The sequence below is a fragment of the Podarcis bocagei genome (genome assembly GCF_964188305.1).
Source record: "Podarcis bocagei genome assembly, chromosome: 7".
In the NCBI taxonomy this organism is placed as follows: Eukaryota; Metazoa; Chordata; class Lepidosauria; order Squamata; family Lacertidae; genus Podarcis; species Podarcis bocagei.
The window spans coordinates 43,068,321-43,083,065 of record NC_138132.1 but is presented as its reverse complement, the minus strand read 5'-3'; the positions used below and the strand labels follow the sequence as shown (position 1 = coordinate 43,083,065).

At 42.7% G+C, this 14,745-nt stretch overlaps 2 protein-coding genes across 2 annotated transcripts in view; both read left to right on the top strand.

Moving 5' to 3' along the window:
• Nucleotides 1-12,868, top strand: part of CDYL2 (chromodomain Y like 2) — a 74,348-nt gene extending 61,480 nt beyond the window's left edge. The window contains exon 7 of the mRNA XM_081202711.1: nucleotides 8,024-12,868. Coding sequence (XP_081058837.1) covers nucleotides 8,024-8,182 — 159 coding nt within the window. The 3' untranslated portion in view covers nucleotides 8,183-12,868. The remainder of the gene's footprint in view (nucleotides 1-8,023) is intronic.
• The window catches only part of LOC308591775 (protein phosphatase 1 regulatory subunit 3E-like), a 231,035-nt gene that overhangs the window by 118,175 nt on the left and 98,115 nt on the right, over nucleotides 1-14,745 (top strand). The window lies entirely within an intron of this gene.

Sequence of the window (14,745 nt, the reverse complement as noted above, 5' to 3'; positions counted from 1 at the left end):
CCTCGGCATATAAGGCTCCAAGGAGGCCTCGGGACATCGCTGCTGTTGTTCTGCCAGTGAGTCTTGGGGAGGACCGCTCCCCCTGCAAGCCCATTCTCCACCTTGGGCCTGGGGGCGGGCCGCATACTCCACCTCGGCATATAAGGCTCCAAGGAGGCCTCGGGACATCGCTGCTGTTGTTCTGCCAGTGAGTCTTGGGGAGGACCGCTCCCCCTGCAAGCCCATTCTCCACCTTGGGCCTGGGGGCGGCCCCCATACTCACCACCGCCACAACTCTAAGGACACTGCTGCGGCGGCAGCAAATGTTTAAACGTTTTATATATTTTAAAGTGTTTTAAAAGTGTTTTTATTTTTACTCTGTTGTGTCACCAGAAACGGTGGTTTTATCCATGTATTTTTATTTTGTTTTGTTTTATTTTGGGTTGGGGTGGGATGGTTGCTGAGTGGGGTGGGGATTGGTTTTGTTTTGATGTAATTGTTTCTTTGTTTGTTTGCTTTTATAATTTGTAAATGGAGGCGAGTATGAGGCTTGGGATTCCTACTGTGGAGGGGCGAGGGAGGTATGGCGGTGGGGGCAGATGTCATAGGCGAAGGGGATCGAGATACGGATATGCTCGTACCCCTTCCAATCTGCGCCCCATCCCGAGAGACGAGGGTAGGGTGAGCAAGGATTACTCACCTCCGTCACTGGTGTTGTGCAATGCCAGGTCTATAGGCAACAAAACCGCCACCCTGCGAGATTTCATCATCTCGCAGGGGGTCGACCTGGCTTGTGTGACGGAGACCTGGGTGCGTGAAGGGGATACTGTTACCTTACGAGAGATGGCGCCCCCGGGTTTTTCCGTCCTCCACCAGTCACGGACTGTGGGCCGGGGGGGAGGGGTGGCACTATTAATCCGGGAAGATTGTTCTTTCAGGGCTCTACCACCGCCATCGATCCCCGGCATTGAATGTGTTGGCCTAGTGTGGGGCTCCGAGGTGAGCTTGGCTGTCTGGCTGGTGTACCGGCCACCTAGCGCACCAGCAGCCACCCTGTCAGGCCTGCTGGAGGCGGTGGCCGGCTGGGCCTTGGAGTTCCCTAACCTATTGGTATTGGGGGACTTCAACATCCATGCCGATGCCACTCCCTCCTCACAGGCTCTGGACCTGGTGTCTTCCATGGCAACACTAGGGCTCTCCCAGTTTGTTTCGGGCCCCACACATCAAGCAGGCCACACGCTGGATCTGATCTTTGGCGTCGGTATAGATGTGATCATGTTTCCTTCAATGAAGGTGCCATGGTCTGATCACTACGCTCTGAAAGCCAGGATTGATGTTCCACCCCCACCCTGCTTAGGTGGTGAGCCGATTTGGGCTCGCCCGCGGAGGCTGATGGACCCTGATAGATTCCGTCAAGCCTTGCGGGACCTTTCTCCCCCTGGCGACTCATTGACTGAGCTTGTTGAGGGCTGGAATACCCAGCTCCTGGCAGCCATCAATGAGATCGCACCTAAGCGCCCTCTGCGACCCCGCAGAAACCGGGCTCCCTGGTTTACTGAGGAGCTCCGGAAAATGAAGCGGGACCTCAGACGGCTAGAGCGAGTATGGCGGGGTGCCCGTGACGGAGCCTCAAGAACATCTTATAGGGTTTTTATGAAAACCTACGAGATGGCAGTGAAGGCCGCTAAGAAGTCCTACTTCTCGGCCTCCATTGCATCCGCTAGCTCTCGCCCGGCACAATTATTTAGTATAATTCGGTCTTTAACGTCCCTCGAAGGACAGCCAAATTTAAATAACAATTCGACACACAGCTGTGAGGCATTTGCGAGCTTTTTTGCGGAGAAGGTCCTGTCGCTCCGCCATGACCTCCCTGCCAATTTGGATACAATAAAGGAACTGGAGGCCCCTCGACTGTCCTCGGGTCCAGTATTGGACCACTTTGACCAGATATCCCCAGCCGATGTGGACAGATTCCTCCGAGCTGGAAAACCCACCACTTGTCCTCTCGACCCGTGCCCGTCTTGGCTGATTAGAGCGTGTCCAGACGAGGTGCGGGCCCCCCTGGGGGATATCATCAATTTGTCCCTTGGCACCGGGACATTCCCAGGGGAACTGAAGGAGGCAGTGGTGCGTCCGCTCTTAAAGAAAACATCATTAGATCCCTTAGATCTATCCAATTACCGCCCAGTTTCGAATCTTCCATTCCTGGGTAAGGTGATTGAGAGAGCGGTTGCTGAACAGCTTGGTAGGTTTCTGGATGAAACATCGGCTCTGGATCCATTCCAGTCCGGCTTCCGCGCTGGTCATGGGACCGAGACGGCTCTGGTCGCCCTAACAGATGATCTTCGTAGACAGCTGGACCGAGGCGGGTCGGGGCTGCTGATTCTTCTAGATCTGTCAGCAGCTTTCGACATGGTCGATCACGAACTTCTGGACCACCGCCTCGCCGACGTGGGGATCCAGGGCGCAGTCCTTCAATGGCTGCGCTCGTTTCTCTCTGGTCGGGGACAGAGGGTGGCGCTTGGGGGGGAACTGTCATCCCGCCACTCCTTGGTGTGTGGAGTGCCTCAGGGTGCGATTCTCTCCCCGATGCTTTTTAACATCTTTATGCGCCCCCTCGCCCAGCTTGTCCGGAGTTTTGGGCTGGGCTGCCATCAGTATGCTGATGACACCCAACTCTATCTGTTGATGGATGGCCATCCTGACTCGGCCCCAGACACACTGATCAGATGCTTGGAAGCTGTGGCTGGATGGTTACGTGGGAGCCGGTTGAAGTTAAATCCTTCGAAGACAGAGGTCCTCTGGCTGGGACGGGACGATATGGGATTGAGGGGGCAACTCCCATCTCTTGCGGGGGTGCAATTAGTGCCAGCACCGTCCGTTAAGAGTTTGGGTGTAATCTTCGATACCTCCCTCTCCATGGAGGTGCAGATTGCAGCTATAACAAAGGCGGCATTTTTTCATCTCCGCCAAGCTAAGCAGTTGGCTCCTTACCTCTCTCGCCCTGACCTAGCCACTGTGATCCATGCGACGGTCACCTCCAGACTGGATTATTGTAACTCGCTCTACGTGGGGCTGCCCTTGAGACTGACCCAGAAACTCCAGCGGGTGCAGAATGCCGCAGCGAGACTCCTTACGGGGTCTTCGCTGCGGGATCACATTCATCCGGTGCTATACCAGCTGCACTGGCTCCCGGTGGAGTACAGGATCAGGTTTAAGGTGCTGGTTTTAACCTTCAAAGCCCTACACGGCTTAGGACCCTCGTATCTACGGGACCGCCTCTCCTGGTATGCCCCACAGAGGAACTTACGGTCCTCAAATAAAAACATCTTGAAGGTCCCAGGCCACAGAGAGGTTAGGCTGGCCTCAACTAGAGCCAGGGCTTTTTCGGCTGCGGCTCCAACCTGGTGGAACGCTCTGTCACAAGAGACTAGGGCCCTGCAGGACTTGACATCCTTCCGCAGGGCCTGCAAGACAGAGCTGTTCCACCAGGCCTTTGGTTAGGGCACAGCCTGACTCCCTCCTTTGGCAATCTTTACAATACTTTAGTTTATGGTTGCCATCAATTTTGATTTTAATTAATTCTTATGATGTTTTTATAATGTGGCACTATTTTAGTGTTGTTAGCCGCCCTGAGCCCGGCTTCGGCTGGGGAGGGCGGGATATAAATAAAATTTATTATTATTATTATTATTATTATATGCTTTCGTAGATTTTCACGGGTACAGGAATGTAGGTTTTGGTGTCTTCGGGTGTCTTCCCGTGTAAGAGTTGGGGTGTCTAGGCGACGTTTCGACGAGGTCTCACTCGTCATCTTCAGGCTGGTGCTTTCGGCTTCTTGTTACTAGATCCTGCTCTGTTCTAGTAACAAGAAGCCGAAAGCACCAGCCTGAAGATGACGAGTGAGACCTCGTCGAAACGTCGCCTAGACACCCCAACTCTTACACGGGAAGACACCCGAAGACACCAAAACCTACATATATATATATATATATATATATATATATATATATGGAATGCTTCTGGTTTCTTAACAAAAGTCTTTTTAAACATTTTTTCAATTCATTATATAGCATTTCCACCACATAAGATAAAATGTACCATCTTTTTCTTTACATTTCCAACAGGTTTTAAATCCCTTTTATACATTTTTGCCACTTTCTCTGGTGCAATGTACCATCTATACATCATTTTCATATAATTCTCTTTCAGTAAGATAAAATCTATAATTTTTAAATTCACCTTCCACATCTTTTCCCAGTCTTCCAATTGTATATTATGACCTAAATCCCTAGCCCACTTTATTTGTGCTGACTTTACCATTTCATCCAGCGTTTCCCCATATAACAGGAGATTATACATTTTTTAAAAGTAATTTCGTATCATTACAATATCCTTAGGTGCTACCTGGCTTGCTCTATTTCTCAGCCTGAAGGGAATAGTTAAGACTTCTTTTATGTATTTACTGTAAAAGCTAATCTCATCTCTTCCAGAAACTTCTAGTTATCAGGATTGTTGGGAATAATAATAATAATAATTTAAGAATAATTTAATATACTGTAAACCACCCTGTTATCTTCAGGTGAAGGGCAGTATATACATTTAATAAATAACAACAACAACAACATAATTAATATGCAGTGCTTTGAGGACTCTAAAAAACTACATAAAAATATTTTGTTATTCTTGTTACTGCAATCTTGGGGGGCTTTTTAGGGAAAGCTGGCAAGGATGCATAATCCTTTATTCAGGGATGGGGAGCCATGTTTGTCTAAGGACTGCATTATCTTCTATGTGATTGGGGGGGGCATGTCATTGGTGGGCGAAGGCAAGGGCAAAAGTGGGCAGAGCAAGAAGTGTAAATTTGAGCTTTGTACAGTAGGCTAGTTTCTACAGACATTCCTCTCTCTCTCTTCTCAATCCAGGCAAGCAAAGAGGCATTATCAGAGTTCAAGGACACGTTTCAGCCAGACAAAAGGAGAGGGTGTGAAGCAGGGTGGGTGACAGGTGTTGCTTGAGTGGGTGGATGGCGTGAGGAGATCCTCAAGAAATTTGAGGAGCCTGTGGGTGGACTCTTAAGTCCTGGAATAAGCTTGGGTTGGTAAATAGATGGGTGAACTGGTGGATAGGAGTAGTGTTAAGCACTCTCCCTTCTGCCCGCCAGTTTTCCCCTGCAAATTTCTTCCCCACCCCTGGAGGAGGGAATATTTTTCCATGTTGTCTGGCAAACATATGACAAACCCAACTGCATCAGAACAAAAAAACCATTTGTTCCTCCATCCTGTTTCCAACAGGCACCAACCAGATCCTTCTGAGAATCATCTTTGCTAAGCTTGCTTTTTATAATTTAGATACCTAAATCTGCCTTATAATAAGCCAGACCATTATCCTATGTAGCCCAGTGCTGCTTATGGAAACGTTGTGGGGCTCATGGTGTCACAGGCACTAGCCAATCAAGGCTATGAGCTTCTGCTGCAGACTCAGTTTCTCAGAGAGGAAATTGTTTATTTGCACACACTACATTTGCACAGACTACATATGCACAGTAAAAGTTCTTCAGGAGTAGTCCTGATTTTCAAATAATGTGTCATGTGTGGGATCTGATTTTCTACCCAAAGAAAAATAGAATATTTTTCTCACCTTTTATAATAACAGATTGTAGCTCTGCCACATACTTCTCCAGCAAAGACAGAGCAGGTACTTGTTTCAGAGGAAAGGTTTGGAGACACAGCAAGGCACTTTTAATTAAATGAATTGCAGATAACATCTCACGTGGCATGAGAACCACAAAAGAAGCAGAGACTAAAAAAGCACTGAAGCTCTTGCGGATTGTGCCGATAAGCACATAAATTGATCTGACAATGCCCCCAGCCGGATCCTGCATTCCCCGTTGTTGTTTCCATTGTTATCCTTGTTTCTGATTTCATAAGATGATGAAATGTAGCCATGCACATAAGGAAGCCTGTAAAACAAGGATGGGGAGCGCCAGGCCTGTATTTCTGACCCTCAGGACCAGGGCCGGCCCAAGACATTTTGCCACTTGAGGCAAAACAGAAAATGGTGCTCTGCCACCACTGTCTCTGCTGCTGCCGCCTCCTGAGGCAACTGGGGGCATCCTGGGGAAGCCGCAGCACACTGAAGGCGACAAGAGAAGCAAAAATTGAGGTCGGAAAGAAGCAGGCAGTGGCAGCCTCACTCTTCCCAGGCAGTGGCTGTGGGCAAAAAGTCCAGGAAAAGTCCGGTAGCATAGTCCTCAGGGGCCCAGATTTGCCACCCCTCCCAGCTGCCCCGAGCCTGCCACCTGAGGCAACTGAGGTTACCCCTCACTTGCCTACGTAGAAGAATGTGTGTACATGTGCAGAAATGTCTGGTTTTGCATGGCAAGAAGGCAACCTGTTGTACAAAGGTATATCATCCTCACAGCTCTACTCACTTTTTTTCTCAGGCTCCACCCATGGCTGGCCTTCAGCCCCAGAAGGCTGCCCATCAGGGAGTATGGCCTTCAGAATGAAAAAGCCCCCATCCCCACTATAACAGAAGAAGAAAGAGTGGTCAGGTGGAGAGTCACGAGTGAAGTTTACAATGCTCAATGAGCAATGAGCAACCTTCCAGGGGCCACATGCCAAAATAAAAAATCAAAATAAAATTTTATTTATATCCCGCCCTCCCCAGCTGAAGCCGGGCTCAGAGCAGCTAACAACAGTAAAATAATACAGCATTCTAAAATCAATTCATTATAAAGTCAGTTCAAATCTAATAATTATAATATAATATAATATAATATAATATAATAATAATAATAATAATAATAATAATAATAATAATAATAATAATAATATAATATAATAATATAAAATAATATAAAATAAAAGTGGCTGGGACCAGAGGCAGAAATTGGGCAGAGCAACAGGTGTGCCTCTTACTTTGATATCTTAGTCTACATCCCACCTCCAACAAAAGACAGAGGCTTCTACACATACATCTCTCCATCCAGGCATTATTGCGTTTCAAGGACACACTGCATTCAATAAACAGTACGTGGAGAAGGTACAGAGTATGGCTAGTGAGGGTTTTGGCATGGAGAGAGGTCTGAGGGCCGAATAGAGAGGCTTTGAAGGCCACATTCTACCCTGAGACTCCCCACCACTGGTCTAGCACATAAAATAAAAGTCTGCCAGAACAAAAAGTAATTCGGTAACTGGTGGAAAATGTTGCATAAAGGGGCCAACTGCATATCAAGGGGCCAGGTGGTCCATAATCTGGCTTTAGCCATTGAGAAGACCTTTTCTCTTGTCCCATACAGACATTCTTCCCCCATAGGTGAGACACAGATAAGGGTCTCACCTTCTGGCCAGAGAACAGAGACTTTCCAAGCTGTATAGAAAAAAAGGCATCATCTTAGCTGTTTCATCCTTTCTCCAACCATCTCTTGTCACCCCATTATCCCACCATCCAACTACAGTACTTGGAAAATGAATGTGTTAGATTTAGAACCTTCTTTGCCTCTTCTCTGGAGTTGTTTGTTTCACTAACATTCAGATGTTTGGTTCCTCCTAAACTCCTAATCTGGCCGTCCTCTTGTGTAGTGACACTGGCCTCACTCATAATGGGTTTTACAGAGTTTTTACCTCAGGAGCACCTACTAACACTTTTGCAGCTGCGTTCTGGGCCAGCCGATGTTTCCAAAGAGTGAATAAATTGTAATGATGAAATGGGCTTAACAATTTCTTTTCTTAGTGAAAATGATTTATAGGTGGTACATGACACCAGTCAAGCTGGAAAAAATTTACCATTTGCCCGACAATAAATGTTGGAAATGTAATGAGACTGAAGGTACATTCTTTCACCTTTGGTGGACATGCCCAAGGATTAAGACATTCTGGGAGATGATTTATAACGAAATGAAAAAGGTATTCAAATATACAGAGTTTCTACCTCAGGAGCACCTACTAACACTTTTGCAGCTGCGTTCTGGGCCAGCTGATGTTTCCAAAGAGTGAATAAATTGAAATGATGAAATGGGCTTAACAATTTCTTTTCTTAGGTACTGGAAGAATCTAAATGCCTGGTCCGGAGCTTCCTTAAATCTGGCCTCGAAGATGTGAATGAGAAAGAATGTCAGATGTTAAAACAGCTCTGGAGTTCTTCCAAAGGACTAGATTCATTGTTCAGTTATCTGCAAGACAAAATATACGAAGTCTGACATCCTTGCGCAACTCTGAAAGAGCAGGGAGGAAGAATGTTCCAAGAGTAAAGCGATTTCAGGCGTCACCAGGGTTTGAGAAAATAATATAAAAATCAAACCCAGACCCAGCAAATCCTTCAGAGGAATTTGTGATAGTGTATCTAACATACCTATGGTTGTGTCAGTTTCCTTGTGAGTTAAATAGAGAAGTTCAGTGGCTGTTCCTAGCAGGTTTGATTATTGTTCGACAAAGGAAGAGATAGATGTGTTAAGAACTGCATCTCAATGTACACTTGCCTAGAGAGAAGTGTACATTGCATGTGCTAGAAAGCACGAGTGTACCCCATCAAGGCATACTGCAAAAATCAATTGTTGTCTCTTTTTTAAATTTAATTTATTTTTGCTACTGTAAGCAACTTATCATTACGTTGACCCAAGTGGCTCAGTTTAGAATTTGGGCCGAAGCCACGCTTTCAGGGCCCACTTTAGAAATATTTTAATAATTTTGTTTTGTTCATTGAAAGAAGATAACCATGGAAAATAATTAAAAGGGGAGAGTATAATTTATATGTATGATGTAAAAAAAAAATATTTTGGAGAAAAGAAAAAGAACCTACTTGGATCTGTGTTTTCCCTGCTCTGTTGGTGAATTTATTTAATTTATTTATTTGTGTCTTGCTGTGTGTGTGTGTGTGTGCCCATACATACACATTTGATTGTTCATCTAGTTAATATATAATTATCATTTTCAGATTTCCCTGGATTGGACAACTGTTTTGCACGAGTACACAAGCTCTGTGGTTTACAGTAAACGAATTGAGCTGTGCGTACAATAAAAACAAGATAAAGCAGGAATGCTGTAGGGCATTAAAAAGCAGCAGAGAGTAGACATCATTTTAGATACCTTTAAAAAACCAATCAAATGCCGAAGCTGTGAGTTTTACACAAGTCTCCTGACAACTTGAGGCATAGGTAGCAGGTGCTACATTTAAAAGAAAAGCTAATATGTTTACTATTTTCTTATTAGCTCAACATTAATAACAGGGTGAATGGTGCCTAACTTGTGGCACCAACAAAGGATTAAGCATTCCTTTGTGCTATGAAACTTAGAACCTTACCTTCATGAGCCTCCTTCCTCAGATGTGATGTAGTATATTTTGGAGAACGTTGAGAGAGGCCAGCAAGAAGCTGCTAGAGGATCATGAATTAGATGTGGAAAGGCTTTCATACTTCTTTCATTCTCCAGCCCTTGGTGGCCAGACTCTCCACAAGTTTCCCTCAGGACAGTCTATGGTCATTTACTATTAGAATGTGACCCTAATGAATAGATTCTTCCATTTTGCCTCAGTTTATTATGTGTTTGAAGTCTCTGGAAAAATACCAGAAGGAATGTGTTCTTCAGATTAAGCAAAGAAGCTGGCAAGTCCAATCAAGATAAAAGGTGTGGGCTGTTCTAGTGCTTTGTATGGCGGGTCTGCATCTTCCGACAACTCTAAAAAAATATTGTTCTCTTAAGATTGCAAAAAAGAAAAAAAAAAGGAATCCTGGGAACAGACTGAGGGTTCACTTTATCTCTCAGATTTCATGGAATACAGAGATTGGCTTCCACGACTTTCCCTATCTGTCTCTCTGTCTGTCAGTCTATTTTGCTGCCCTTTCAAGGTTAAGTAGAACACACTTTCCATTTCTTTTTACTTTTCAGAGGTTCCAAATTCGACTACTGAGCTTGGATTTTTTTTTATTTTGTTCCGTTTTTTTGCTTCATATTTGGCAAAGCTCCACCTTCTAGTTAGAGCACATCCACGGGGATCTGCTTACAAATCAATGCAGAGTCTGGCTTCTTGTTCAGATTTGTCTAAATATTTTTGGAAAGCAATATTCAAGGTGGCTTGTGGAACGCTTGTTACCCACAAGTGTCAGAAGCCAAGGCCGCATTCCTCAGTCAAGGGCTGATGCCTCCCTTATTCTCAGTTGTGAACCGTCTTAAGAAACCCACGAATCATTTTCGTCCAGTTGACTTCCTTAGAGTCAACATGTGAACTGGAGTCATAACCTTGAATGTACACTTGCAGGGCAAATAATTGTATTGAAATATATGGGGAAACATCTTTCAAAAACATGCTTTCATGTCTCTAAACAAGTGGTGCAACCCCAAATGATGTGTTAGACATTTTAACGAACCAGTGGGAAGTCCTTGCAGCATGGGAAAATTATTGCTCTGTGTAGACTCTTGGGAGTGCGACATTTTGGTTTTTGAACAGCAGTTTTTCTTAATGTATCTGATTTTTCAACATTGTTTCTTCAACAGCATTTTCAAAACCGTCTCATTTGCCTTGGCAAATTAATAGCTGAAGAAAACTGAGTACCATTTCTTCACAAAAATTAACTCTGAAAGCTCTAAAGCTTTTTTTAAAAAAAAAATCATGTCTAGATGGTTAATTTAATTTCCATTTAATTTTTTTAAGAAAAATGGGCAGTGATTATTTTTTAATATACTTCCTTATTTTGTTTTCTCTTTCTATTGTCACTGGGTATTCAGCTGTATAGGTATACTGTATATATTAGACCGAATACTTTTATGAATATTCACAGTATTTAATTAAAAAATACATGCAAATTTGTTGTTAAGTATGTTATATTATTTCATGTAAATTGTTTTGTACAAATCTTTAAGGATTGGCAGTTTTTGCATTTGTAGATACGGTAAAATGAAACAATTTATTTCTGTGTGTTTCACTTGCATGTACATTTTCGCTGTACATAAAGTGTGGCTTTAGTTGGGTAACCTTCTGTTTCAATGAATAAGCTGTCCAACTTTAATAAGTATATATTTTCAAAAATATAAACTTTTATATTTCCGTGGTAGATTAGGGTAAGCGTTTTAGGCAATCTTTTTCCACAATGGTTAACCATTATTTTAATCTCAAGCATCCTGGGGTTGGTGCCAATTGTTTTCCTCTTAGAATTCTGATACACACTTTTACACTTACATATGCAGGCAGGGTGTTGTTTTATTATTTCTTTTGTTTTTCCCCCAACCTTGAAATAACAGAGTTTAAGGTACAATTTGTAAATTTTGTGCATTTGTGAATAAGCCTTACCACTAGGTTGAATCAAATGTAGTTAACTGCATAAGTAAGATGGAGGGTCCAATTAGATGTGATGGCAACAGACCCATGTTGTAGAACTTTTATTCTTCTTGTTATAGTTGCCATCATGCAGATATAAAAACAGAGGATGGGGAAAACTTCATGCCGGCCACCTTTCTTCACACATCTTTTTCCCCACTGAAACTCCCCCCTCCGCTCAAGTTGCCTCCTCCTATCCAGACTCTAAAACCAGGTATAAGCTCTCTAGAGGGGCAAGTTGCTAGGGATAGGTGGTTCTCAGGATAGGAAACACACAGACAGAGAAAGTGTTCAGTACAACCTACCTTCTAAGGAATGAGTTGTGTCATCATCATATCTAATTAGATCTGAAGAAATTTCCTCTAACACCCCCCCCCCCAGTTGAAGCATTCAGACATTTGGCAGATTTAGAATGCAAGGCCTTAAGTTTTTTCCTTGTGATATGGATTAATACGGGTTGTTTCTTTCAAACAACATAGTTAGGCTTGTCGGTGTGAGTATTGTTTGATATAAACTCTGCATACTGTCCGCCCAGCCGCATTACTCAATCTCAGGCTCTCTCTTTTTTGGTGGCTGGGTCTATAAAAGTCAAATCTGACTGAAGCCAACTCTCTTTAGGAGACACTAAAGAAGTTTACATAAGGGACTTACAGACAATCTTAATCGTAGTGCATCTAAGTACTCCCTTTCCTGGATGTGTTATCTCTGTCTACCCAATTAACTGTATGTTTTTAAGCCATACTTAAATCTCTTTGCCACTACTTTAAATACCACACGGGAATTCAATTGCTAATTCACTGACATTGTCAACAGGATTTTAACTTCTAGGGAATAATATATATAAATCTATATGTATCTTCCATTAAAAAAATAAGGACCAAAGAGTTATCAATTATCCTAATGAATGAAGTTAAAAAATGAAGCAGTTTATCTGTACAGCAAAGGGTCGTCTGTTGATTCCCTTTCAACATGCATTTTGTATCATTCATTTCAGGGATAGAGAAAAGGGCAGGATAGCCATTGTGGGTCTATCTGCTTTTAACATGTTGGAACATGAAAGATAGCCAGTAAATGATGGAGTGCCTATTGGTAAGGCTTATTACCAAACTTTGGAGATAAAGCAAATAACCAAAAAAAAAAAAGCAGAATTGCAAATTTAATCTGTGAAGATTGTTTGATTTCTAATGAGTGTCTTGCACAAAGGAATTAAAACATTTTCTGATTAGGCCCATAAGTTATTTTGTTGTCCAAATAGCATAGAATAAGATGGGAACAGATTCCAATATTTGTGATGAAGGAGAGTGCACAGTATATAACAAATATGAGGGTATAGGGCACCCCTTAACCACAGTGTTGTAAATAATATTTTGGAAGCTAGTTCAGTACTAGTTTCTTCTGATTTATCAAATATTGACTGTCTAGATCAAATTGTACACAATATATTTGTCAATGGTCCTGTAAACTAGTGTATGAACACATTTTTCTGGGTGCCTTAGAAGTTGTATTTTTCATGTGTGTTAATATGCAGTATTTATACATTGTGAGAAGCTGCTTTGAATAAAAACATTGAAACTTCCATTTTCTGACTTTGGGGTTATAAAAATGGTCATGGTGAGTTTTACCAAGGAGTGTCAACATGTATGTATATCCATTACTGCCAACATCAAACTTAAGGGAAAGGTGCATGCCAGATTTTCCAAGCAGTCACGGGGTTCTTCACTCGTGATACAGGCCTGACATCATCAGCTGGCAACCTAGGGAAATTGCTCCAGCAGGGCCTACCAGCACCAACCTCTGCCCCTCCACGTTGGACAGTTGGGTCTGTTAGCCTTCCTTTTCATATCCCCAATATCCTGGCATGACACTTTGGGGCATTGCGATTAATCAAGATACAGATCACTGCACTCGGCAGAAGAGGGCCTTCAGTGGAGATCTTATCAGGAGATCATTTCTGCCCTCCCATTAGTCCTACTGAGGACCTTCCTCTTCCAGCAAGCCTTTTCAATCCAGATCTTTCCCAGCCTGTTTCTGTGTTGGAATTGTTCTTAGCTGTTTTATCATTTGAGGGTTTGCTGCCATGTGCCCCTTTAGGAGGAGGGCAAGATGTAAATTTAATTCATGCGTAAATGTTATATGGCGGCTCTCGCCCACCCTTGCAGTAAAATGGACAGGTAAGCCCATCAAGCTCAACCTGAGAGGTGCCTGCCAAAGTTACTTTTCCTAGTACTCCTTCACACCTGAAACTGTCCCTGCACACGTCCAAAGCAGTCAAAGGATAGATGAGTCCATATATCATGGTCAACCACCTTACAAAACATGCCTGTTACAGCCATACCGCATTGTAATAACACACGTCATCAGAGAATGTGTGTGAACCTTCTACCTGCATGTGCCATCATTTCTCCTTGCCTTGCTATTATTATTATTATTATTAATTGAGTTTTCAGTTTTATAGTTGCAACATTTTCCATTCTTTTACAGCAGTCATTTTGGACTTCCCACCCAGCGTTCCATAACAGTTCTTTACAAATCTTAGTTGCATATGCATTAATTCCTTCACCTTATTTTCCACATTCTCATAACCTTTATATTGTCAACTGTTGGTCATAAGGTACCCCCTACCTGGAATTTATATTTGAGATCAATTTATTTATTTATTTTGTAAATATTCCCCTAAATACTCCCACTCACTCCTCATCCATTTGTCATCTTGGTTTCTTATTTTAGATGTCATCCTTGCAAGCTCGGCATATTCAATTCATTTATTTAACCACTGTTCTTTCCCTGGGATCTCTTTGTTTCCAATATATTGCATATACCATACTCACAGCTGTTGTTGCGTATTGAAATAGTTTGTGGGCTTTTTGGGGTAATTCATTCCTAAGCATGCCTAGAAGGAATGCTTCCAGTTCCTTGGGATTTGTGAATTTCAATTTTTTTCAAAACTCATACACTATCTCCCATAATTCCTTTGCCCGGTTGCATTTCCACCATAAATTAATAAATGTGCCCTCAACTTCTAGGCATTTCCAACAAAGTTTTGAGCCTCTTTTATACATTTTAGCCAATTTAACCGGTGTCAAATACCATCTATATTGCATATTTTGCATATTTTCTCTTTGATAGCATGCAGAAATGTTCAGTGCAAAATTCCATAATTTTCCCCATTCAACGATTCGATTTCAATATTATGCCCAATGTCAAAAACCCTTTTTATCATTGCCTCCTTTATAAGTTCATCTTTAGTCTCCCATTCTAACAATAATTTATATACCGGTAATTAGAAATTAATTTTTATTAGATCCCAAAATCCCTTTTTCAAATTCTGAACCTTCTTTATCTTTTTTCTTTATCTTTTTTTAAACACCTCCTTTGTTTGAAAATAGTGAAACCAGCCAGGTATCCAGTTAGAAATCTCCTGCCTATCTCTTAATTTTATATTACCTTCTTGAT